This window comes from Sparus aurata, chromosome 13 (genome assembly GCF_900880675.1).
Source record: "Sparus aurata chromosome 13, fSpaAur1.1, whole genome shotgun sequence".
Classification (NCBI taxonomy): Eukaryota; Metazoa; Chordata; class Actinopteri; order Spariformes; family Sparidae; genus Sparus; species Sparus aurata.
This window is the reverse complement of record NC_044199.1, coordinates 18,419,038-18,446,936: the sequence shown is the minus strand read 5'-3', so window position 1 is coordinate 18,446,936 and position 27,899 is coordinate 18,419,038. Positions and strand designations below refer to the sequence as shown.

At 39.6% G+C, this 27,899-nt stretch overlaps 2 protein-coding genes across 2 annotated transcripts in view; one reads left to right on the top strand and one right to left on the bottom strand.

Moving 5' to 3' along the window:
• esama (endothelial cell adhesion molecule a) overlaps positions 1-5,622 on the top strand; it is a 69,014-nt gene extending 63,392 nt beyond the window's left edge. The window contains exons 4-7 of the mRNA XM_030437727.1: positions 32-187; positions 1,130-1,252; positions 1,510-1,642; positions 2,301-5,622. Coding sequence (XP_030293587.1) covers positions 32-187; positions 1,130-1,252; positions 1,510-1,642; positions 2,301-2,835 — 947 coding nt within the window. The 3' untranslated portion in view covers positions 2,836-5,622. The remainder of the gene's footprint in view (positions 1-31; positions 188-1,129; positions 1,253-1,509; positions 1,643-2,300) is intronic.
• Positions 5,623-7,202: 1,580 nt separating this feature from the next.
• On the bottom strand, positions 7,203-26,271 carry fez1 (fasciculation and elongation protein zeta 1 (zygin I)). Its single transcript, XM_030437728.1, has 10 exons — positions 25,933-26,271; positions 21,883-22,243; positions 16,934-17,021; positions 14,680-14,766; positions 13,676-13,841; positions 12,573-12,877; positions 10,439-10,519; positions 8,718-8,793; positions 8,572-8,637; positions 7,203-8,281 (listed from the first exon to the last, which is right to left on the bottom strand). Exons 2-10 carry the CDS (start codon positions 22,212-22,214, stop codon positions 8,265-8,267), a joined length of 1,218 nt encoding a protein of 405 aa, XP_030293588.1. The 5' UTR covers positions 22,215-22,243; positions 25,933-26,271; the 3' UTR covers positions 7,203-8,264.
• Positions 26,272-27,899: the final 1,628 nt, after the last annotated feature.

Genomic DNA, 27,899 nt, shown 5'->3' with positions numbered 1-27,899 from the left:
AAAATAAACATTTCTAATCTTCTCTTCTCAGTCCCTCCTGCTGTTCCCAAGTGCTCTCTATCAGGGAAGCCAGTGCTGAAGGGAAATGTGACTCTGAGCTGCACATCCAGCTCTGGGAAGCCCATTCCTATGTACAAGTGGCGGAAAGAGAGCCCCATTTCGGAAGTCTTCTTTTCACCCATGCTCAGTGAGTGGATGATCAGTAACAAATCATATTATTCAATCAGAAGTAAGGTTTATGCACCTGCCTGTGTTGCTGAAGTTGCTGAACAAGGAATGAATCCCTTGAGGTTGCGTGGTTTGCATTATTATCATTCTAGAATTCTGTTTGATCTCTTGGTACATTTCAGTGACGGTAATGTTGGCAGATCAGCTATCTTTAATATGATTTCTTTCTCATATATGGGTTTATTTGGGGGATTTAAGAGCAACTTTTGACATCAAAGCTAATCTAACATGTTTGCATTGAGAGTGTTTATGTGATGAAAGCATTTTAAAAAGATATTTGTATACTGTCATCAAACTCAAAAGTATTTACACCTGCCCTTATATTACTGCATTTCCAGATCACGTCAGGTTTATAGAAGCTTAATGAACCCCAGTTTTAGATTTTTCATGAAGTGATGACAGCGACGTGCTGTTATAGTACGAGATGCCTTTTTCTGATTTGGTCGAATCGTCTTCAGGAGGGGCATGGTTCATTTTAAAGGAATAATTCAACTTTTGGAGAAATAAGCTGTCTTTGTTGCCAAAAATAATGAGCATTTCTTTTTTCTTACCGTTTGGACAGAGCCAGGCTAGTTGCTTCCCCCTGCTTCCAGTTTTTACGCTGATAGCCTGCATGCCACAGCTTAAAATTTAAAGATCAGATATGAGAGTAGTGTTGATCTTCTCGTCTGTCTCTCTGAAGGACAGTGATTTGAATTAATTTACCCCAGTACTTTTCCTATTACAATGATGATGAATTGTCAAGTATTAATGATGCACAAAGTCTAATATATCAAAGCAATGGGTGCATCTTCAGTCTGATGAGGTCTTGTCATATGTGTCATGTTCTTGCAAATATGGAAGGAATAATGTGTGTGCATGCCTGCTTGACAGTAGTCCTATGTGTGCTGCACTGTTCTAGATGAGAAGACAGGCACTCTGAAGCTGAGCAACCTGAGCAGTAACATGTCGGGGAAGTACGTGTGCACAGCCAGTAACTCAGCCGGCTCAGAGACCTGCATTATCAACCTGGACATCGTCACCTGTACGTAGCACACAACAACACGACCAACCATCATATAGAACTGAAGTATAGTTCTATAAGTATAGAAGTTAGGAAATGATATGAAATGAATGAATGCATATTTACTGTATAATGCAACATTTCTAATCTTATCTTAGACTCACTTATTAACTTTGTTTAACAGTAAAAACCTTTCCAAAAAACAACGTGTACAATGTGTAGCGAGATGTGCATCGTTGTCATGTAGTCATTGTGTGTCCCGTGACTCCCTCCTGTAGCCACTAATGTGGGGATGATTGTTGGCGCCACGGTGGGCTCATTGGTTGGTGTCGGCTTCCTCCTCTTAATCTGTGTCGTGTATGTGCTGAAGAGGCGGAGAGACAATGAGGACGACTTGGCCAATGAAATCAAGTGAGTTATGTGGCTTACCTCCAGGTAGCCTTTAAATGAAAACTTGCTATGTTTACATTTACAGAATATTACATCATTAAAACACATGTCTGACAGATGATTAACTCTGTCTCTCTCAGAAAAGCCAAGAGTAATATTCAAAGGAGGAAGAAATGTACGGGACAATGATACACTCTGAATATGTCCCATCTAGGGCTGCAATTATTATCATTATCAAATCATATGATGATGGTTTTCTCACAATTGCTATGACGATAAAATGTCAGAAGATAGTGAAAAATGTCTGTTTTAATTTATGACAGTCTAAGGTGACATACTCAAATGTCTTGCTTTGTCGGAAATCTAAAGGTTGTCACTTTACTATGGTATAAAACAGAGAAAAGTCTCACATTGTAGAATCTGAAAGCAAATATAATATACAGTGCGTAGGTGTATATGGGCCATATCTAAAGCATGTCCAAGCAGCTACCACTGTGCTCACAAGTGACAGCTGCAGGATGAAATCAAACCCTTGATTGTATTAACTTAAAAAACAGGGAATTAAATGCTAAGAAATTCAGAATCAGGTATTTCTTCTTTAATATGTTACGTGGTGACGCTTAACTTCTTGTGTATGGTGTAAACAGTAAATTGACTGTGTGTCCGATCCACCCCCCAGGGAGGACGCTCAGGCTCCCAAACGAGTGTCCTGGGCTAAGAGCGGAATGGGTTCAGATATCATCTCCAAGAACGGCACACTGTCCTCCATAGCCTCCAGCCCACACCACAAAGAGTCATCCCACCACCACAACAACCACCACCACTTGCAGCAGTACCCTCAGCGCCCCCCATCGGATACAGCATCCATCATCACCGCCACGGGCAGCACGGCTGGCTACCGACCGTCCCGCCATCACGGCGCCTCCACCCCTACCCACTACAGCTACAACAACAACACCACCCTGCCGCGCGGACAGCCCGTCTCCTCTGAGGCCAGCACCAATGGGAGCTCCCTACCCAGACCAGAGCGCTACACCCAGCTGCCCCAGGCCCAGGTCCTGCCGCAGACCTACAGTCAGCAACAGCTGCAGCTCCAGGCTGCTCCCTCCCCACCACCGCTGCCCACCTCCACAGTCACAGCGTCCAACATCACCCGCATGGGAGGGGTGCCCATTATGGTGCCTGCACAGAACCAGGCCGGCTCTCTGGTCTAACACCTGCCAGTGCTGCTGACAAAAGCAGTGGAATTAAAGGAAACTCTTTAATTTCTATTTAGCAAAGAGTAGAAGAAATTGTCAACTTCACGTATTCGCACCATGAAGCTTCATGGCAAGACTTTCAGACAGACTGTTTACTTGCTTTAAGTATACTTACTGTATGTCTTTTATATTCTGTATGCACTGTAAACATAAAAAACTTTGTATAGATATGATTTTCATACATTTGTCCAGTATCATCTTTTCTACTTAATCAATTTTTCTTTTCAAAATTTTGCTTTTAAATGCCATATTATATATATTTTTTAATTCTGTCATACTAATTCTACAAAGTGGACATCAATTTATCATTTTATATGTATGCACATCTCACAGATGAAAATACAGATGAAATAAGAAGAAGATTATGCAAGTCGGCTGTACTTCATCCATCGTCTTTACCTAAAACTACCCAAGGGAGGAATTACTAAGACCACAACAGGTTAAAGCACTGCTTTATATCTATACTGTTCAGAGGAGGGAATGCTGCATAAAGGGAAGTTAGTGAGGACAGGGTGTAATATACAGTATTATGTTCCATAAATGAGTATATTGCTGCAGCAGACTTATGGACAGAGAGATAAGACAACATTATACACTTGATAAATTATCCTAATCCTTTTTTGTGTGTGTGGCTGTCCGTGGTTCATCTTATAAAATGCTCTTAGACTCAATTCTTTAAACACAGATTAGCAAAAGCTTCTTATAATATTGAGCACTATTCAGAACTGTAGGTTGGTGTCTTTGCAAATACACAAGTCCACACTTGAGTTGTAATGATTTAAAGTTGCCTGCAGCATTGAAGTTGTAAATACGATATTTATTTTCTGTTAGACGTGTGACATACATATGCATTTTGTTGGCCACAGCCTGAATTGAACATATGATGCAGGTAATACCTGTACATCTGCCTGCAACACGAAATTACGCTTGACGTAGCCTAGTTCATTCACTCAAAACAGTTCATGGAAATGAAACAGATATGCATTTTTACTTTTGGGGAGTTTTGCAAACTTTCAAAAGTTTGCATAATTTTCGCTTGACATTTTATGGAAGCATGGCTAATGACGCCAAGCTAAAGTAACAGGGACCAAAGACAATGACACCTGGCTGTAACATGCTACCAGCTCAAATGAAATGCCCTGAATTGGGGTATGATCAAAAACTGGCATGTTGACAACTTTGCTCACACAGCCAAGCGCAACAACACGGCATAACTTAGCAAGCCTTATTTAGTTAATAATTCAATGTTCAGCAGCAACAGAAAGTCCAGCTCAGCATCTGTCCGCAGTCTTTTTGTGTCCTTTTCGATCTCTTCCCCTCTGTCATAATGTCCATAGTGGCTGCAAGGCCCAGTTCTGAGAACTTCCTTCTCCAGGCAGTTTAGACACTCCCCGGCAGTGCTCTTATTAGAGTCAGCTAGCAGAACTATCTTGTAGTTGTAGTAAGCAGCAGTTACATTTTACTTTCAGGAATGTAATCCAGTTTCTGAAAACATTTTCATTCTCTGCCAAAAGCATTTTTTACACAAAAGTTATTTCCCATACGATTAACATTACCAAGAACTGGTAACAGGAAGCAGATGTGACTTTCTCTCAATCAAACATTCATATCCATATTTTAAGACTCTTGAAGGTGCCCAGTCTGATCCATCCCACCATGAGTAGATGATTGCTAATTTTGAACAACCTACAGTTGTTATACCAAAGAGAGTGTTAACACCAGAGTGTTATACCAAATACATTTTGTCCTGATACCAGTGATGTAGATAAGCCGTGGATCTTGGCTCAAAAGCATTGAACAAAAAAAATATTTCAATATTAAAACAATATCCTGTGTCACGCTCAATAAGAACAGCTGTAGCTCCTGATACATACAGTAGGTGACATAGAGGCTCTCTAAAAGACTGCTCCACTCAGTCATTGAGATTTTGACGTTGTTAAGGATGTTAGTTTAGCTTTTACATTCAAAACATCTTCATTGCAGAATCAGAATTTAAATGGCTACACACTTAAGGGTCTTACCACACTGACACTGCTAGGTATTCTGCAGTATTGTCGTCACACTGGAGCATATGCTTTTTGTTTTGTGTTTTTTTTCTGCATTTTTTTGTGTTTTGCGGGCACGATGTCAGTGTAACTATTCTGAATTGGATCATTTGTAACTTGATGATGCTGAAGGAAAACATAAGAGCATACATTAGAGAATATTTCTGATCATTGTCATCTTCGATAGAGCAGTGACAGAAAAACATGGTAACTGTATCTTGAAGCTTTGGTAGCTCTGTTTAGATTTGTATTGTTTTTAATACATTTGGGGAAAACGGAAAGGCATCCTGTGGGAAGTCGACGGTCTGGAGGAAATCATTTTGATGGGTAGAACTTAGACAGTCTTTACAGCTACAGTCCACAGGCTCATTGGGCTAACTACCAAGTGGGTCAATTAAAATGCATACATTAAAATGTATTCAAGACAAGCCTTTATTTTTTATACAGTATATGTGTATGTATAAGAGCACAGGAGCAGAGTTTATAAATAGTCAGTGTTTCCTGAACTAAAGAAGTGCTCAGTGTCAGTCGGTTAGAAACCATGATGGATTGTATGACTACTGTGGCCAAACTTGTGCTTAAGTATACAGTAGGGATATACTGTGGACATTCATGTGCAGTGTGCACTTGTATTCTCCATATTTATGTTCATGGAAATTGATTTGTATCATATTTTCAATTAAAAGAGAAATTATCAGTTGTGTGTGTTTTGTTCCAAAGTCTTCCAGAAAAAAAAAAAAAAAGACTCTTATATTACAGTGATCTTTTCTATTGCTCTGTAACACATTTCATAAACAAGGAGTATGTCCACAGATGTGTTTCCTAATAGATAATATTGTGCTCAGTCTAATCGATTGTGATATTGAATTTGATCTTTGGTAGTATTCAAGTTGTAAAAATCACTGCTGAAAATACTATAAATCTTCATGTAGCTGTTTTAATGAATTTCAAATACCAATGGTACGTATGTTTATTTGGGTCAAGAATACAGTTAGTTTGACATTCAGAGTTCATTGTGAGAGTTAAAGTCAGCCACCAGAGGGCAGCAAATTTACTTTGGAAAAAAAAAACATTAGTGGCGCACTGAGTGCTATCGAGTTTATCAGACCTTCAAATCATCCTATTTATAAAAATATTATTTGTTACACATTGTGAAACTCGAGCTCTTGACTCTTATTCATTAAATTGAGAGTAAACTTGGTTTAATGTTGCAGCTAAAGAAGCAGAGCCACAGAGAAGTAGCAGAAAAGGGTACGATAAATCACACAAATGAAGACCTCGTAGTCAAGAGAAGTTGTTGGGGAAATAAAGTGCCAGCTCATGGTTGAATCTCTTCATTTTTACTTTGAGATGTGTTCCTAAACCTTCCTATGGTTTTCTATTTGTTGCCTCAGGTTGTCCAGTTATGCTCAATATTGTATTATGTATTACAGTCATGATGTCAAATGATGACCCTGGTCAGTGTTTTTATTATCTACTAATACTCACTGACAATAATGGATAAATGGATATTACAGGGTCTAAACTTGAATCAAATAGAATGGAAAGTGTGGTGCTCATCTCTGTTTCACAAGACTCAAAAATCATAGAATAAAAAAAAAATGTATTTACTATTTCACTGACGTTTTGATTTTCCACCTTTCCACCGATGTAAAGTGTCACATTAAATGCAACGTTTTTGAACTATGTTGTTAATTTGAATAAATCCAGTAGATGTGTCATTAATTACAGGAGGCAGACAAACTCTTTTGTAATTAATTGGGTTTTTTTTGTGTATAATACTTGAATAATAAATGCCTAATATGTTTATGAAGTAAACCTTTGATTTTATTAAGTTACTTTATTTATTTATATCGACCCAACATGATAGAAACGCTTTACATTAAATGTGACAATTTACATTGAATCTGTATAATAAAATGAAATGGAAAATGTACAGTATTTTAGGGAAAAAATATGAACGTATGTTGGTTGTGTTCACCTTAGAATTGTTGGACAGTAATCCTTTTCTTTGTGTTTCTATACTCATTTGGCCCTATTTTGTCCTGACACAACAGCATTTAATTTATTTATTTTAAATATTTTATCAGAAGACATAAATCATCCAAAGAATCAAGTAAAATATTGTGTCACCCCCCAAAAAACATAATCCATGCTGTAGAATTAACCCTGCCCACATCTCTATGTAAAACTGGTTGTGCTAGTCTTCTCCCTACAGCTCAACAATCATGTCACCTGCTAAAATACAGAGACATAAAGAAGCACATGCACACACCGCAAGGGTAGAATGTTTATTAGAATTTGCGATTAGCAATGTAACATTCACCTACATGGCGCAAAGGAAGTCATAAATATGCTAATATGCAAATATGCACACCTTTATTGAAATGAGCTCATCTCATCAGGGCCTGATATATCCAAGGAAAACTCAGTGATACACCTCCATGTGGCTGAACAGGGTGGAATGCACAGAAGCCTGTCGCTCTGATGACACAGTAAATAAAAGTAGAAAATCTGCAACAGAGTTCATATCAAATATTTGAATAGAAACGAAAAGGAATTTCAAAAAAGTCAGAAGAGCACTGGATGTCCAGATGGGGAAGCAAAAAGAAGAAGAAAAACAAAGCTCTGTAATGCACTGCACTGCACCCGTTATAGTTGTGTGTTTCTTCTCATTCGCATGGAGCTACAGTACTAAGTTGGCAGAAAAAGGTGCATGGCTTTTGTATTCAAATGAATCACCGGTTTCATCTGAAACTATACAGGGAGATGCTCATGTGTGAATACAGTATGGCATATCATTTGATTTACAGTGTAGTCCTTATGAATCAACAGATAAGACAGTCAACAGAACTCAGTGGTTAAAGGTCAGTTTATGTGTAAGTGTCAAAACTTGGCAACATTTCGGTTAGAGGAAAACAAAGAAAAGTAAAAGAAGAAAAAAAAAAAAGAAACTATAAAGTAAAAAAAAAAAATGAAGGAAACAAAAGCAATGATGACACTGTATCCCTGTATCATAGTGGTGTTGTGATAGTTAATAGCATGTCATGCTCCATTAGTGAAGTCCTTTAAAGGTGGGACTGGCTTCCCACTTAACTATTCAGACGGCGGCCATTTTGGGTGTGGCCCGAGCTTAATGTGCAGGATAGGAGACGGTGAGCTCAGCGAAAGGCAGTAGTCATAGTCGAGGTGAATACAATAATGTCGATGGTGAGCATCCATGGTTGATAATGGTAAAAGGGGGGAGGTCATGCAGCTTGGGCCAGAGGCGAGGAGGGTTGCAAAAGCCCTCGGGGCAAGAATTCTCCGTTACACTGTGGCCCCTGGCCAGGCGGTGCTTTAGGTAGGACACAGGACTAGAGGGGGAACACAGTGGATAATCACGTTAGGATAATAAAGTTACTTCTGTCCAGTGATCTTCGTGGCAAAATGAGGAAGTTCAATTTTGCAGTAACTGAATTTACTAGATAATAGTCCAATCAGAGGATCACACTGTAATCGTCACTGTTGTGATTGTGTTGTCCTGTACAGTGTGGCAGGCTACACATGTCAATAAGTAAGGAAAACCTTATAATAAGCTGACTTTTTCTTCAACAATCACTTTGTAGGAATACACAAACTTGTGTTTTTGTGTTTTTGTGTTTACCTTTCAATATGTAGTCAGTTAGCAGTGTAGGCACCTTCTCACTGTCCTCCTTCATGGCATAAAGAACTAGGGGGAAGAAATAAAGTCTATCAGCTTGTTGAATACACTTTGAATTTGGTCCCACGTGTTCAGGGCTGGATACTTACTTTTTGTGAGCATCTGCAGGTCTTCAACAGATGGAGGGGTGCCTTTCTTCTCATACGGAATAACTGTGTTTAGATACTGAAAAGAGAGTTGAGATTCAGAGGGGTCAGTGCCATACTGGGATATTCAACAGTCAAGCTAAGATGTATTGATCAGACAATTTATGTGCTCGAAGCTTTCTTTCATTGACATAGCACATAATCTAAGAGAATTCCAAGCGATAATTAGACGTTTTGGGAAACACATTCATTCGCTTTGATATCCCTCTCACATCTGTCTGTTGAAGTCACAGCAAGAGGATGGTTAGTTCAGTTTAGCTTTAAGACCTGAAACAGGCTAACTGCTCTGTCTGTTAACATTTCTTTGCCGAGATTAGTCATAGAAATCCAAAGGGATTAAGTGCTTTTCCCAAAATGTTGAATAATTCCTTCAAAAGTTAGTGACTGTCATTCTGCACACTGCAAACATTTAAAGGAACAGTTCAGCCCAAACTGAAAATGAAGTCGTTATTATATCATACTTATCCCTATGCTGATGGAAAGTCAGGTGATGTTTCATTGACACATTAAGAGTATAAATAGCATCTTTTCAAGTCAAATTTGGATCTCCAGGCTTTCCTGAGACTTGGACGCCTGATAAGATGTATGGAGCCATTTTACGTTTTTTTTTTATGCTTTAAGTAAGTTCTAAAACAAAGCTACTTCAGCTGTTCAAGAGAATGCTGCAACGCTGTTTTTCTGCAAAGCTCTAGAACTGTTTTGTGGACTACAAAACTTCACTTGACTTTCCATCAGAACGGGGGTGAGCAGACAAAGACTGAATTTTTAGTTTTGGGTGAACTGCTCCTTTAAATCTTCAGCGTAGACTGAAAGGTTAAAGGTACAGTCTTTGATCTAAATGTAAATGCAAGGGTAACTCCGACACCGGAATGCAAATTACAGTATTAGAATTTGCTGTCGTTCCCACGCTCCTTGCCAGATTCTTGATTTTCTCAAAGGTTTGTTTACATCCAGTAATCCCTGCAAAATCTGTGGCAAAACAGACCTATAAATATGTTAACTGTGGTCAGCTGGGAAGAACACAATGCTGATTCATTTAAAAGTTAACCTTAATCGTCAGTGTGCCTGTAATCTATATGGACAAAAAGCATGGACATTTCTTGCAGTGTACCATAGCATATTGCTTACACTATCAACAGAGATCGAATTACACACAGCAGGCTGATCATCTCTGTATGACCTCAACTGAAGCACTGGTATAAATATAAGCAGTGCAGCTAGTGCAACTGCGTCGGGGCCCATGGCCAGAAAGCGCCCATGGCCTGGGCCGCCACCGCACAGCTGACGTAGGCTGTAAATCAGTTATGTCCACAGCTGTAACACACATGACAAAGCATCGAGAGTAGTGAACTCGCTTCATCCAATTAGTATTGCCACAGCAGTACAAGCACCTGCCAGGAGTCATGTCTGTCATAGTAAAACACATTTTGTGCTGTCAATATGATAAATGTACATATTACATACACACAGATACATGTTTATGATGAATAAATGAACCTATTTCAGTTAAATACCTTTTTATCATATGTAGCGATTGCTGTTGGATATCTATTTCATCAGCTGTATTTTGCAGCAGCAAGTAGCAAATCACAGCAAATCTAACTATATCTAAGTGCAGCTGTGTCACCCTTGAACCGTTTTTGAAACATCTGACCTGAACTCACCTGTTTGTCACTCCCTGTGCTCCCAAATGTCTGTCTGATGCCCGTCTGCAGGATGTTAGAGAGACCCTCCATGCTGAAACGCTGCAGGTCACAACCAGGAGACACACACACACACACACCCACACACACACACCATTATTAGCCAACAGACCAAGCTTGTGGTCATCAGTTCCTTGATCAAACTGCAGGATTGTCTCAAATCTGATGAAGAGTCATTTTTTTCCAAGCACAATTAAGAGCTTCAGACCTTATACAAACCAGTGTGTTTATATGGCATCTGTAGGATGAAGCCATCCATACATTCATACTACTTCACCAGCTCAGCCTCAGTCGCCAGATAAAAACACTGCTACTGTTTTGTATGGAGGGAAAATCCATTAAGTTATTCCTCTGCTTCTGTACAGGAGCAAACTAGACTGGGCTGTTATTGTATGAAGATGATGGGTCACTTCCACTTTAGGATGTTTCCTGGAAGACACATTCGAGGCTAATGGACCTGAGATCCATTATGCTAACAGTCAAAAGGAGGGGAGAGGGAGGGCTGTCAGGAAATGTGGTTTCACCTTTCTCTCATGTACATCGGAAGGATTAAACATGACAGTTGTAGATTTATGGGAAATTATTGCCAGATCTACCAAGGCTTTGGTGGACTAGGGTGGAAGGGTGGCTCTAGGGTGGATAAAAACTTGATGAAGGGCCCTTACAGTGGCTCAGTGTGCAAGAAAATGTGATGCAGTATAGGCATGGACTGCTTGTCAGTCGAGCTGATTATTAGGGCTGATATTCACAGTTTTTCTGAATATCTGTATCAGCATTTATTTGTGTTGGATTGCCAAAAGAATGAATACATTTAAAAACGCACTACTTGAAAATGCAGGCTCTGATGAAGCGTCCTTTCAAATACATGAAGTGAAATGAAAATATTAAGTAGCAGGAAATGGAAATACTGAAGCAAAGTACTTAACACTGATATGACACTGACAGTATGATACTTGAGTAAATTGTAATTGATTACATTCCATCACTGGTTATTCTCAACTTTGACACTAAGATTTGTACAGTGCCATAAAGGCTGCCCTACATGCTAAAAATTGAGTCGGCCTATTAATATAATATACCACAATAAACATAATACCACATTATTTTAATTAATACATCATTTTAATCTTAACCAGGATTTTGGAGTATTTCAGCATGAACTCTCCGGCCCATCGCATGCAGCCGGTGCCCCTTTAATTTTTTTTGGCCCTGCCCCTCACACAGCCTGAGTCTGCCCCCTGCTGGATTTACAAAGAACACACAGCAGGTTTCGAGCTTGCAGGTTGGGTATCATTGGTCAGTGATTGCAATGTGTATATCTCTCCTTATTGCCAATACATTTTAGCAGTGTTGGGGAGACTTAAATTACATGTAGTTGAACAACATAGCTTAACTACAATTTGCTGTAACTTGCTGGTAGTTAAACTACATTCATATTTTGTGCTGTGTCAAGTATTTCAACTACTTTTTGGGTCATTTTTTGTAGTTTAACTACTTGATTACAATTTTGGCAAATAAGATGAAATATTTTTTTAATAAAAAAAGGCCTATATAATATACATCTTATTGCTGTGTGTACCTTGAGTATATTTTGTCTTATGTCCTTTTTGTTTACCACAAGTGTGTACATTTCCTCCCGATGCATTAACAATTAATGAGCATAACCATTTTTCACAAGAGAGTTGGCCAAAGAAAAAAACTTTTTAATCAAGACGCCTTATTTCTTTGTATTTCTTTTCTGAGCTGCGCAATCTCATAGAAATCCCACCTGTGACCTGTGCCTATGAGTTCTCCTCCACTGACAGTGTGTGTCTGGAGGGCAGTACCAGGATCAGTTAAGGAGCTGACTGTGTAATGAGCTGCTGTCTCAGTAAATCAGGCACTGAATTCACACAGATTATGGCTGCAGAACACATTTGCACAAAGCCATTTTCCTAGTAAATCTTGTCGCATTGTGGCATAATTACTATATAAACTATGTAAACTATAATTACAAGATCTAAGAACTCTTATGTAAAGAGGGCTGATTTACGGCACACTCACGTGATGTAAATAATTAAAAGGTGCATTCAAGAGTGTCCCCCCTGCTTCTTACCTTGACGGGCATGGTCCCGGTCTTCTCAGTGGGGCCTGTATTCCCTGCATTCACAGTAGGAATCCCTCCCCCCTGCAGGCTCAGAGCCTTGTCCCGGCGCCGGCGTTTGCTGTTGTCTCGTTGCTCCCTCTGCCTGTTCTGCACCTCCATCAGGGCCGTGATGAACGTGTTCTTCACCTCTTTCTCAAACTCCAGCTCTTCACGCCGAGCCAGCTGGTTGACCAGCTCCTCTGAGTACTCGCGGATGGCCGCCTCCACCCGGTGCAGCAGTTCAACAAGTGCTGAGCTGGGCATCAGGCTTAGGCCTGCCGAGCAGATGAAGGGGGGGAGGGACAATGGGTTTGGTTTTGTGCAAAATTATTGTTTCATACACAGGTATTCAGACAGAATGCTCAAACATACAATAAGTATACCAACTGTGTGAATATGAGTACTGTATTTATATATGTATGTTTAAAATCTGTATTTAAAAAATATTCTGTTGTTGCGACAAACAAACTTCCCCATCTGCGGGACATTAAAGGGTTTCTGATTCTGATTCTGATTCTGATTCTGTAACATCAGTGGAGCTAATATTTACAGACAGATTCATTTGAATAGATTATAGGCACGATTAGGTGACAGTATGCAGTGTTTCATTGGGAAAAGGCAAATATAAGAGAAAACGATAGAAGAGGAGGAGGAGAATCGCTGACAAGATTGTCATCACTGCATAGGTGATGAAACAAAAATAAGACTGAATCTGAGAGTAAAAATCTTGCACAACAGATGGATGTGTCCCTGACCGTGGTGTCCACGCACTCATCATAACTGGGGTTCTTGTTGGATCTAATGTAAATAGAGATGATGGAGGGTCTTACCTTTGGTATTTCATGATGCTTAGTGACATGCTCAAGGAAAAATACTAACTGTAACCTAACTTTGGCCAGAAATGTCTTTTTTTTTTTTTTTTACATGAACAAGTGTGCAAGGAACATTTCTTTGATGGGAATGTATCCTGTTCACATCGCAGGTCAGCTGTGATACTCCTTCTACAACTGCTCCCAGTGTGTCAAATATGAAGCTGCATAAATTAAAAAAAAAAGTAACATGAATTATTTTACCTTCATAAGAGCAGTTGTTGTTGGAGGCCTGTGACAGCTGCCTGATCTCCTCCAGCAAGGAGGGGTTATTCCTGGATGAGCAGGGACTGCTCTCCTCTTCATCCTCTTCCTCAGTTTCCCCAGGATCTGGAGAGTTCTCCATCATCTCAACTATCTCCTCAATGACCTTGAGGAGAGAAAAAGGAGAGAGTAAGAGGGTTACATAGATGGAAGGATATAAGGAAATGAGTAGATGGACGGGAAAGAGATTAGGAAACAGGCGTAAGTAAACACACATCCATAACCGTCCATTTGCCAGTAGAGTGTGGCCACTAAAACGCCAACAGCCTCTTTTATAAGTGTACATATCATACTCTAATCCATTATTGATGTCTACACAGCCTGCAGCGATGTAAAGCAGCAGCAGAATTGGAATTAGGCAGGCGTCTGTCGAAACGCTTGTAACAGCACAATATAAGAGCAGTCCAGACAATATTTTAGCAACCTGTCAATTCAGGAGCATTGTCAAGACCTGATAATTTCTCTCATTCTATAATGGACAAACCCATTTTCATGCCTTGGTCTCCACTCATCTAGATTACCCGAACACCTAATCTCCAGATCGCCACAGAAATCAATTAACTGCCTCCTTTTCCAGATCTAGATAATTTAAGGACATTTTCCCCACTGTTTTTTCATGAAGGCACTGCTAGACCTTGACCCATTTATAGTCTGGGCCTTTTCATTCTTTACACTCTTGCTTGTAGTCTGTGGTCTGCCAACCAATGAGGAAGAAAGAGCCTGCGTAGAAAAGGCACTACTTGCCAAAAATGACAAGGCGATTATGGTAATTTCTACAAGCAAAATTACTATAAACATGCATTAGTTTGAAAAGAGGAACGTAATAGCTGAAAAGGACAAATGCACTACTCTGAGATGACTCTTATGCTACACCCTGCTTTCTTTAGTCACCATCAAAACAGACAGACTGCTGTTTGATCTGAAACATAGACACATACACACACCTGATCAGCTGTGATAAGAGGCTCTTCGTTCAGGCAGTTGGCATTGTCATTCTTCTCATTCATCTCCTCCTCCTCTTTTTCGTGGATCTGCAAAATGTGAGAGGAAACAACTGAGCCAAGCAACAAACAGATAGATACAGTATATCTTACCAAGAAAGAAAGGCAAGAGTAAAAAATAAATCGTTTTGGATTAGGATAATAAACTCAATCCCCAGTATTTTTCCTAAGCAACTGGATCATTGCCAGAGAGAGATCAGTCTTGGATTGCACTAATTTTGAAGTCTCGTGCTTAAATGTTTAAAGGTTTTACATTATTTAGTATCCCTTAAAAAGAAAAGTTTAATATTTCATTTGTAAACATGCTTTAATAGTTTATGCCTTATTTAATTAATTATGTATTTTCAATATTTTACTTTCACACAGATAGTGAAGTTATAATAATAACTTTAATATAATTATAATTTTAAGAAATATTTCACACATAGGCATGACAATGTTGTTGTTGTTTAATGGATCAAGACATTCATGACTCCCAGAGGATAAACCCAATTCATTTTGGTAAATGCCTGCCTTTTCTCTAGCAACATGAGCCGGTTGTTTTCACCTATTGAAATATCTCAAAAGCTACTACATGAATTAGAACAAACTTGTGTACAACCAGAAGTTGTCTCCTAATGATTTCGGTAAATGCCTGCCTTTTCCTCTTGCGCCATCATTGACATTTGAGGTTTTCTGTGAAAACTCCACAACTAATAGTTTAATTTTTATGACATTTGTGTCATCATTCACATCCCTCTCAGGGTGAATCGTCATCACAATTCACTATGAATCATAATGATGATCTCCTATGAACTAAAACCTGCATAACCTTCCCATCAGCCTCTTCTGTTCTTTGCTGTTAGCACTAATCAGTTAATGTTAGCAGTTAATGCTAAATCGAGATGGGGAAAATGGTAAACCATACACCTGCTAAAAGTCTGCATGTTACATGGTGATCATGTTAGCATGCTTGCATTAGCATTTAGCTCCAAGCACTGCTTTGCCAAATCTCAGGGAGCGACTAACATGGCCGCAGATTCTTATTACAGTGTTCACACAGCATAATACTGAGACAGCCCAGCCAAGTCTCACACAAAAGCATGACTCGATCCACGGACAGCATATAAGCATGTGTGTTTGCCTCAGCTAGGTTTGAAAAATACACGTGTGTATGAAGTTGCAGCACCAGCAGGGGGCAATAATTACAATCAAGTATTTGGTAGAATTGGCAGATAAGGGCAATGTGGCAGAAGAAACAATGAGAAGTATGCACTCATAAAACAGAAACAAGGAAACATGGTTTATATGGCTTCACCAAAGGATAGCTGTCATTTGTAAAAGTATTTCCTGGTGGGCTGTTTTTGTACTCGACCCTTTAGAATAAGAGAGAACAGCAGCAACTGGACTGAGGGCAGAGTCCGGCTGAAGATGTACAACCGTCTCCCTCTGGTGGAATAATGGTCTGTTCTGGCCCTGACCAGCCAAAACATGGTCTAGACTGCTAAATGCCTGATGCCCAGTTGTATGTGAGAGCTAATTAAAGGTGGGGAGGAAGACCTCTGCCGAAAGTAAGACCAGTCAGGGTTGGTTGAGCATGTCTGCAAGTGTCAGCATGGGATTAAGCCTCAGAGAGAATTAACCAGTTAGCTACTCAGCTTGGCTTGTCAAAATGAAAAATGATTGCACGGTGTACTTTCATTGACATTTAAAACTATAAAAGTAGTATCTTGTTTTCTCTGTTAACAAGTTGGACAGACATTTAGTATACTTTAATAAACCATTTGTAGCCAGCAGAAACACACATACAGTACAGACTACATATCCCTGCTCATCACTAAAAAAGAAACAAGGAAGAAAGTGACTATGAGAGCCATTTTCTGGGGTTGTGAGCATGTTTTCTGGGTCAGAGCTCTGAAGCTGTTTTTGTAAAACTGTGTTCATTTGAGCATAAAATGGGTAAATAAACAGTACAGTGGATCACACAATCAGTAAGTCATTTGTGATTAACACTTTTGGTGCACTTTAATACCATCCACTAGATACCAAGCTGTGCAGGACGTTAGATAAAATAACAATAGTTTGGACAGCATACTACTCCCAAAAAAACAAAAAAAAAACCTCTCTAAATAAAAAGAAAGAAAGATTTCTTATTGTTTATTTTTTAAAGATCTAATAGGACACTGATCTAAACAGAAAGAGGTAGAATGATATGTACCTCTTGGTCAGAAAGATTGCCGTTATGTCCCTCTGAGGCGGGGGCGTCCCAGGTGGTGATGTAGTTGTCCGTTAGAGCATCCCACACACTGCAAAACAACACAGACACACACACGACCACATGTAAGCAGGGTGAACCTCCAAGGACCACAACAAAATAGCAAAAACAAGCATAAAAACACAATTTTGGCCCCAGCTCTTGAGGCGGTGTACTATTTTAAGCTGGTGTTGCCACACACAGTGTAGTTAGACAGTTATATAAGAGCATTAAACTAGAGTTTGTTGTATTCTATCTTCCTGGTTATAAGGGGATCAACTCAGCCCTTTCTTCAGCAGTCTGCAACTCAGTCAATATTTCAATGTGGCAAGTCAATAATGGTAGTCCTTATGTATAGCTAGAGGCTGCAGAGAAACAATGCACAACAGGAAAAAAACACAGCTTACTACTCAGTAAAAGGTATCCTTAGCAGAGATTTAGATAAAGCTCCTCACATCATTGTGCCAGTGGTCCCTGACTATACCCCGGAGCAAGCGTCTGTCTGAGGAAGAATGACCTCAAACTGGGAGAGAAGTGTTCTTTGTGTTTTTTCCTCCTCCACTCAGAGGCTGGCCCAGGCATACTGCCCTGCTCCCAGTGGCACAGCCCACACCCGACACACAGTGGACACCATTCAGCTGACCGGCTTACCTCACCATCCCTGTCTGCATGCCACGGCTGCGTGCACCAGCACAAAAACAGGGACAACGTTTGAATACACTTAACCCTGAGACAAAAACTGTGTTTTTCATTGGCTGGGGCTAAAATAAAATAGACTGTCAATAGACTTTTTTTTATGCCAAATGATGATTCCACAGAAAAAAAAATTGTGTATAGAAATTAGATATAATAAACAATGACAGTTGCAAACACATACAGTGGTTTTAAACTTCTGTCATTACATTTTAAACTAAAGAAATACCACCTCTGATTACAAATTATTACTGTGAATGTAGATTTCAAACTTGAACAAAAATATGATAAAAATGCTAACAGTATAATGGTCAAACTGGCTAAAATGTTATAACAATAGTTTGGCACTTTTAAAAATGTAACTTTCTTGCTGAGACTTAGATAAGAATGCCAACACCACTCTCTGGAGGTTGATATAAATAGACATCCAGCAGTGTGTTTGAATTAACAAGCATTCACGTGTTTTAAAAAAAGCGGTTGCAAACAAATGGCTAAATGAGACGACAGAGGTGGTGTGGGTCATTAAATGACATGACGGTGAGCACGAGTTCCCATATACTCACTAGTCCATCTTTACAATTGGACTTTACCTGCAAACTATTCAAACGTTCTAACAAGTGTGCATGGTATAGTGAGAAGCTTAGCGGTGGTGATGCTGATGTCATGCGTCTATGACCACGCATTGGGTTCGAATTCTGGCTGAAGTGTCAGTATTTGATGGGGGAAAAAAATCAAATAATTTTCTCCAGAATCACCTCCCCCATTTATGCTTTAAAAATCATAAAAGTGGTGTTTATTTGGTAAGATTATCTTGCTGAACAAAACATGTAACAGAAGAAAGTGTCATAAACATTTTTGTTTGCCACAGAGATTATTTCCTGCAATAATTCAAAAATCCAGTTGAATAAGAATATAGGTTTTTGTAACAAAGGAACCAGGTCGATGCTTACTTCCAGGGAAAGCCACAAAAATGTGTCATCACGACAACAATCTATTAGCTAAGTTTATTTTAGCTTAGTTTAGCTAAGCATAGTGGTGGGAAACAGCTCTGTCCAAAGGTATATCCAAATGCTTACCGGCTGACCATGTCTAGTTATATCTTGCTTGTTTAGCCTACACCATACAAAAACTCAAATGTAAAAATGAAAATGAGTTGTTCACAGGTGCTTACGCAGGACTAACTTCTTAGAAGAACGGTCTGCTGGTAAACAGGCTTTTTTCCTTTGGACAAATAGATGCTAACTCCTTCTCCCTGTTTGAAGTGTAGGGGTAGAGCCAGCATTTTGTTGTTGGAAAGTCGCTGGTTTAATTCCCCTGGTCTGCATGTCGAAGATAATGAACCCCAAACTGCTCCTGTGCTGGCTGGCACCTTGCATGGCAGCCTCTGCCACCAGTGTATGGATGTATGTATGATGTACCACACTTTGGACAAAAGCATCTGCTTATATATATGTAAGTCTTAATGCTAAGCTAACAGGCTGTTGATTTATCAGGCTGTGTAAAGGACGGTGGTGAAATTGGTCTTCTCCTTTAAGTGAGTGTAATTACCCAAATATCAAACTTTCCCTTTAAATGAATGTGAGCGCTTTAAGTAATCTAAAAACCCACCTCATTAATATAATCTGATCTGTAAAAACCACAGTGAAAACCACAACACACGAACAGCTCATACTGCACGCATAACACAAGGACATGGTTTGGTCGTCTGGCCGGCAGGAACTGGAACTCCGTGTTTCAAAGCTGTCCTGCTGTGTTTGTTGGCCCGCAGCCACTGAAGAGAAATCATTCTGTTTAATATTCTACTTCTGCACTGGCTTGTCACTTTCACTCATATCTGCCTTTTTAATCAGGCAACTGCAGGGATTAAGACCAACATGTAAGACAGACTGTTGGAACCAAACTGCAGTTTTACAAACGGTACTTCATGATTATTTCTGCAGGTCTGTAAGAGTCTTCTGTTTTACATGAGTCACTTCATATGTGTCCTATACAGCATAACACCACACAAGATACTGAGCGTTATGAAAGAGCGGTGTCATAGTTTCTATTAATAGTTCTCTCTGTCTAACTGCCACAAAGGTGAATAAATATCTAGTCACTTGATTTGAAATCACAGCATGGATTGTTGCAAGAATTGGCATGAAATGAGGAGGAGGAACAATAAGACATTGTTAATGAGGCAAAAACTACAGAAGGGGTGGGGAACAGTGTGTTTATCTGACCTCACCATATCTATACTGGTTTCCGTATCTGTGCCACAACAAATTAGTGTATGGCATCAGGCTCATGTCCTGGTCGTAACACCAATAATCAGTCAAAGCTCCACAGACTCATTTTAACAGCAATTTAAGGCAGTTTGAAAAATCATGTGATTCCTCTCCAAAGACTCTCCCCTCACACCTACAGTCGGACTATTTTTAGCACAATTCATATCCACACAGTGTGAGGACGTGTGTGTTTTCCGACTCAGAGCCTCCTAGAAAAGGGAGGAGGGTCTGGCAGTCAGCTGGTGGAGAGGCAGAGACAGACCAGCAGATGAACAACACTGCACATTGAATAATTCAGCATGCAGTCTGACTGTGGTGCTGGGGAGGGTGGGGTCAAGCTGCTGATTGACTGGTTCTTTGGGATGTTGTGGTGTGTAACGTGTGGAAATATTTTGGCTATAGTCATGTGTGACGTGCTGGGTTGCTGAGCCACTGTTTCGGTCTTTAGAAGAGGCTGTGAATGACATTAATGGCAGCATCATAACGGAAGGAAAAACATCCATTTTATATGTGCTGAGGGAATCTTATTATTATATTTTATAGAGTTTTTAATTATTATTTGATTTTTGTATCACTTTATTACGTTCTTGATAACTAAGCAGTGCATCACAGAGCCCAACCAACCAAATGCAGGAATTTGCTGAAAGTATTCAAATAAAAATGCAATAAACAAACATAAGAAGCTCAGTTATCTGTTATAAAGACTGAGTGCCTGAAATTATTTCAGATACTCGCATCCTTGTGACATACTCTAGGTTGCTAATGAGAAGTTATTCCTATCTAGCATTTTGATGCAAAAACTAGTGCTTGTACTAGTAGCAAGGGCTAGTTCATGTATGTCGATTAAAAGATCAGACTATATCAGATCCGTTAAAGGTGTACTTTGTAAAAACGTGGCTAGATTTGTAGGCAGTTCCAAAAATATACACAAAAATGGCAAAGCACTAGAAATAGACAAGTCACCATAACTGCATCAGCATCTCTCTATAATATGCATGCATTACTAACAAGTAAGTAATTATCTACCTTTACCTTTACGTTCTATGTTATGTTACTCCTGACAGTGATGTTTAGGAAATCATGAAGAACCTGTGCAGTTCTCAGCTGGTCCAACATTCGTGGCAAACTTCAACTTTGGAGAAGAGGACCCAAATGTTCACCAGAAGTGGATTAAGAATTGTTTTTATCATGACTAGTTAATTAATATTAATATAATTGTAATTTTGACCCTCTGTGAATGTAGGCCCAGTTGGAATTTTGTCACCAGGCGATTAATAAAATATTCTTGAATACCATTATATATATATATATATATATATATATATATACATGCTGCTGTCACTGTCAGCAGGCAGCGGTGACATAAAATGACATTACACACAAACTGGTCATCAAAGAGGGCAGCGTATCACCAGAGTAACTGACAGCTGCTGCTCTTAGCTAGATATCCTTGGCTGTCATTAGAGTTAGCTAGTTAGCTCATGGCTCAGTGAGATGGGGAGTCAGTAGCCCTGCAGTATTTTATGTCTTGAAATCTTTTACATTTATTTTGTTCTAATACTACACCAAAAGCTGAAACAGGAAACTTAGCATACTTGCTGCTGGCAGATAGCGATGTGTCCCAGCTGAGACAAGTGGTATTATGGTGCAGGATGGGCTTGGGCTAGTTAGCTAGCTACCTGGTTAGCATGCTAACTTCAGTAGATATCTCTGCATCACAATAGATAGACATTGTTGACATACTGTAAAGTCAACAGTGTTGTTTCTCACATTCTGTTGATAATACCAGTTCATTTCAAGATTCTCGCCTTAGCCTATCATACAATTTGTGAAAATACATATTACTAGGCTCCAGAAAGATGGCTGAAAGCCCCAGAATATTTCCAGGAAGTGAACCTTTTCCTATGATTTTATTTCAAATTATATAAAGTAACTGTAACTGTGGTCACTCACTCTTCATCCTGCAGCCTCTCCTCTTCCTCCTGGCTGTGTGACTGGTTGCGTATGGGCGCCAGGCCTTCCGTCTTGGTGTTGTAATTGTGGAAGCAGACATTGAGCTTCTCGTCAAATTCGTTGACCAGGTCCTCCATCGACTTGAAGCTCATCATCTCAGAGAAGTTCTCCAGCTCAGAGAAGTCCTCGCGGGTGATGGAGGCCAGGGGAACAGTGGTGGTGGTGGTAGTGGAGTAAGAGGAGTGGTTGAGCTCTGGGTAGTCCAGCTCATCCATGGGGCATGGCCGGAGGTCATCAAACTCCTCATCCAAACACACAAGAGGGGCTTCCATGATGTCCCCTGTCTGTTGGTCTCTTAGCCCTGCACAAATAGAGTGGTTGCAATATAGTGTTTAATGCATTGAGTTTGCTAAATCAGCACAATGTTTAAAGTTTCATCAGCATTTCTTTAATGAGGCAAGGCTACTGCTGCAACAATGTGGTTAAGAGGAAAGACAAGATCAGACGAAGCACAGAAGTCTGTATCTGTCCCCATCTGGTAGATTGACCAATATCCCAGAAGGACTTATCTGGCACCTCCTAAATCATGCCTGCCTCAACTCATGTGGAATGGCACCATGTTGTCTAGACAAAGAGGAGATGGAGGTAAATGCGCCAGAAGGGGACCAAGTCCCAAAGGGAACCCAACCAGTTGGCTTTACTGGTAAACCGCAGCTAATTAAGTACCTCTAATGGGATTTACCTGATGAGGTTTCCAAGATTCTGGGACATGAAGTAATAGGAACATTAGTAAAGCATACATTATTTATAGTGCTTTCTGTAAGGGTTTTGGGATATGTATGTATATATATATTTATATATATATATATATATTCCTAATGTATTCCTCATGTAACTGTGTCAGATCATTTTAAAGCTGCTCAGAGAATGATTCTGATTAACAACATGGTCTCAACTTCCAATCTAAATCCAAGCATATTTATCACGTTGTAAAAATTACTTCTAAGGGTCGATTTTTACAGCACCATGGAACTTTTGGGTTTAAGAACAGATTTTTTTTTAAATTACCTCTAAATATATACTGTAAGGCAAGAAACCTTAATGTAGCTCTCTACATAGAGACAGGGAATCAGGAGGCCTAGGAGCTCTACATTTTAACTTTTATTTTTGCTTACAGGGTTATTTTTGCCTGCAGGATCTGGTATATTGAAGTGTTCTAATCAAAATCATTCAAGCAAAATTCAATGGAATTATGTTCAATTTACCAGTTTGTTCCATGTCACAGAAAGATTTGAAGACCTACAAAGACATTATTCTCGTTCTTTTTAATTATTAAATGGTGGGCAGGCTTTTTTTTTCTTCGCCTCAGTGGAGTTACAAATGAGTTCATACACTCATGGATATATTTAAAGAGGTGATCTCATACATGTGTGCATTCCGAGATCTTAAAAAGTCTTTAAATCTACTGTGTCCTCCTTTGTATCTCTTTCTACAGTTAAGGGCTTCGCTGCATACAGCAAGTTGGCCCATGGCAGAATGAATTACTAGCAAAAAAAATACTAGGGACAGTTTGGGGTAATGCTTTTAAGACTAAAATTATTGATCAATCTTCTACTATCAACTGGTTCATTATAAATGTGTGCACAGTATATTCTTCCCCTCTGATCACGAATTAAGTTGTTGGTGTCTCCATATTGAGCCGTGGTCCAATGGTACAGAGATAGGGTTCAGGAGTGTCAATAAGTTTCTATGTTTTGGAAAGAGATAAGCGTGGATACACACGAAATTACTGGTAAGGCTGTTTACTGTTTGCACAGTGCCCTTCTCCTATATTACGGGTTCTCAAGTGGCCGAGTAACACTGGTGTACCATGAGGCAGGTCCAGGTGTGCTGGGGGATTTTGTTACGACCACACATTATTATTGCAAAATACAACTATACAACCAGTAATGAATGTGTTTTAAATTGACATCAGTAAGTTGTATACAGTGACCTCCAGATACAGATAGAAATTATTTTAAAAAAAAAATCCTTTAAAATCTCAGCCTGTTTGAAGGAGGATGTTAATAGGGAAAATGTATCGCCTCTTGTGCAGAGCAGATCGCCTCATTTTTTATTTTGTAACCTGTCTGGTTTAAATTTGTGTGTTGCTGCTTTTATGTAGTGTTACAAAGTTTCAAATGAATTCTTGAATCATTCAATAAATATTTCTTCATTAATATACTTGTTCGTCAAATATTATTAAATACAAATGAGTATGTACGGGGGTAACAGAGAGTATGCAACACTTGTTATAGAGGCTTATTTGCACTGATATATGAATACAGGTTGGCACAAAAAGTTTGAAGACCACCTTCCAAAATGATGATTGTTTGTTTGAGGTTTTGATTGATTCTTTGTAGAGTTAATCAAACTGAGTAGAGTTTATAGAAATGCCCTACATAAGAGAAAGCAGCTCACAGTACCTGCATAAAATAATACTAATGGTCATTTATACTTGACTGTTTATGATAATAGAGTTTGGACTGTACATCCAATGCATGGGTAAAATAATGTGCCACAGGGCCTTTGTCAGTGATTGTAAAATGAAATCTAGTCATATGAATCAGATGTAAAACTGTAAAGGACTTACTGTTAATGCTGCGATCAGACTTTTAGGAGAAGTTATGCCTTAGTCAGGTTGTCAGACGCAGTGTAATTACACTAGTGAGGCCTGAATTTCATCTGCTGTGCCTTGCTGGACCGTGGCCTGGCGTAAGTGGGTGAGTACAGTGGAGTCCATTTAAAAACAAGCTTGTGCAAGCCTCTTCCTCCTCATCACACCACTCAGCAAAGTGCTCCTCCGTCAGCAGCCGGATATTGTTTTTCACGATCTCTTCCGCTTTCTCTCTAGCTCTCTCCATTCTAGATACAATATACTGCTTTGTGTTCTGTTTGGTTTTGTTGAATGAATTCATCTGTTTCATATTTGCCTTAAAACTTATTTTTAATTGCTTGGGAAAGGACTTTATGTTGAATAAATGCTGGCAGCACATAGATGAATCACCCCCTCTGTGTGACAGTGACTGACAACTCGTGTCTGACAGTAGATCCAATTAAGGTCGTTTGCTCTACTCAAATAAGAAGCATGGGCAGGGAAATTAGTGGCTCACTCTAACCTTGCCACAGGGACTCTTTGCATGAGGCACTGATGCACTGAAAATTTGGCAGGGTGTAAGATCACAAATTCAATTTCCTAATAGCACCTCCAGACGTGCAGTGGCCTTTTATTTACTGCTGGGCTGGTTGAGCAGAACGTATGTGGAAACCTCTGGAAAATGTGTTCTTAAAGGTAAGAGAGATATGAGGCCACAGCATCCACATGAGAGCTTACAACAGTGTGGATGGTGCAAAGGTGTTTGAGATGTGCAGGTATTGAATGGCTGCATAGTGTGTGTTTAGGATGTGTGTCAGCCCTTTTTTTTTATATGTGACCTTCACACAGAGAGTGGTGGTGGTCTCAGGTGTGTCCCTCAAGCATGCAGGTATGAAAGGAGCCAATCACAAGAGCTCATCAGAGGTCATTCAATGCAATGGAGCCAAAAAACTGATAATATTTTACCATGGGAGGGATGACCACATCTATAAGACTGAATGACAAATTGAACACCAATTCCATTGCAGATCTTTCAAAGCAGTTCATTTTATTTAGTGACCCTAAGCAGGAATGTACTGTAGTCTTAATTGTATTGAAAATACCTGTCAAATCATTAGGATTTTGTCCCACATTGATATAACTGAAATAGATCCCACATGAATTCAATTTTCAAGAAATCGTGGCAGAAATGAAAACCAAGCAAGTGCATGTCATCTGCTCATCAGAGGGAGAAAAAAAAAAGAGGAGAGTGGGGGAGGGAGAGAAGAGCAGGGAGCAGAGAGGAAGAAGAGATGGAGGAAACCATGGTTACAAGGCAGGGATGGAGGGAAGATGATGCACAGCAAGGACCTCAGAGGGGTCAGGACTGGAAGAGCGAACAGCAGGATGACGGGTAGAGGAGGAAGACAGATTACCTGCAGTCGATGTGATGCTGTTGTTATGGCTCGGCGTGTACAGGCAGGATCTTCTCAGACAAGGAGAATCTGTACCTAAGCCTCCCTCCGCTGCAAAAGCCACCGATGAGCAGCAGCAGCTACATTCATTCCAGAGTGAGAGACAGAGACGAGAGTCATGGAGGTAAAGATGGCAGCGTAGTGTGAGCTTTGGTCTGTATCCCTTCCTTCACCCGTTAGCCCACAGCCACTCTTATCTGTCCTCCCACAGCGCGTTGTTTTCCAATCAATAGGCAGCCAGCCCAGCTCGCACAGAGCCTGCGCACTGCCCGGCCTGTGACGATATCAGCTCACCCCCTCCTCTTCTTCCCCTCTCTATCCTCCCTTTCTCCCTTTGTCCCTGCCTCCTCCCTCCCTCCCTTACTCTGCCATCCCTGCACACATTAAATCCCCAATATTCATGAGAAGAGGAGGAGGAGGAGGAGCAGGAGCAGGAGGTTTGGGGGAAGGAAGGAGATGTGTTAGTAAGAAGGTAGCACATTGTTCATCCGTCTTTCTTGTATCCCTTTTACTGGATCACCAGCTTCCCCCATTGTCTTCTTTCTTGTTCTGCCACAGATCTGTGGAATAATATGTAGAGGAGAATGTATTATTTTTGAACCAGTGTGTTGTACTGCAAGGTGACAAAACAATAATAATAATAATAATAATAATAATAATAATAATAATATCATTATAGATAATATAGATTGACTAGCTGTGGAAACTGAGTGTCATGTTTGAACTTTAAATCAATAATACACTGCTAAGAAAAGATTATCAAACATATTTTCCACCACTTAACCACTTCAAATAACTCCTCATATAACTCCGCTATAGAAGGATATTTCATAGTGGTATATGAGATTCCTGTAATTAATAACCTTTATTTACTAATACTGGAGGGAGCATTGAGGGGTGACCAGCATTTACGGTGACATCAAGTTGAACAAGCAAAGAAAAGGAAAAACAATAATGAGTAGACATATCAACAAAGTAAAACCAGGCAGGTAAAAAGTCACTGCTCAATTAATACAAATTTAGAAAATGATGTAAGACAACTTTTAGTTGCAGAAAAAGCTAAACTCTGCAGTTATGCTACAAGATTTGATAGATACAATGAAATAGCCCATAGAGCTAACTGGAATTGGCCCCAGTAACCCCCCCGGAAAGAGGAGGATAAAACATCCCCACGACCCTCACGGAAAAAGCGGAAGAAAAAGGAGCGGAACGGAACGGACAGAACAATGAAATTATTAAAAGTAAAATAAAAATCTTCAAGATAAATGAATGTTAATAAAATGCAGTTACTTACAACAAATATGACTCTTGCTTAAGCGGTTTAAGATTATATTACTGGCCTCCTAATCCCCAAAGAACACATCTATACATTATTTTAAATATTTAAAGTACTTTTTCCATTTTTATTTTTATTCTTCTAAATGTATTTCATTGTCATAGATCATATTTTTAAAGCACATATATATTTATATGTTTATATTTCTCAGCCTCTATTCTCTATTGTATATTTATCATATCATTTATCTACAATGTCATATTTCTATTATAGAAGGAGCAACTGTAATGTAACTCAAAGACATGATACAGAAAAATGTATGCCTATGAAAAATGCCAAATCATCATGAACTTGATGTTGACCCCTCCCTCCCTCACAGCCTGTGCTACAAAATCTGCATAATCCATAATTTCAATCTGGGGTCGAGATTTAGCCCTCCTGTCTAAAAGCCCTCGGCCCGACGAGTGTAAACACGCGCACTCACATATTAACAGCTCACATGTTACTATCACACCCCGAGTGCACTCAGACTGGGAAACATTATAATATGGCTATCTTTGAGGTCTGGAACATCAACAAGCTCTGAGTTACAAGGAGATTTGACAGATTATGCTTTTCACAGCCTGATGGGTCTGAGAGAATCGAGAAAATA

Coding starts and splice junctions, on each gene's coding strand:
- fez1 (XM_030437728.1), bottom strand. CDS start 22,214: ATGGAAGCCCCTCTTGTGTGTTTGGATGAGGAGTTTGATGACCTCCGG. Junction 17,022..21,882: donor GAGAGGCTGCAGGATGAAGA/GTGAGTGACCAC, acceptor GTTGTTTTGCAG/TGTGTGGGATGCTCTAACGG. Junction 8,794..10,438: donor GCACAGGGAGTGACAAACAG/GTGAGTTCAGGT, acceptor CTCTCTTTTCAG/TATCTAAACACAGTTATTCC.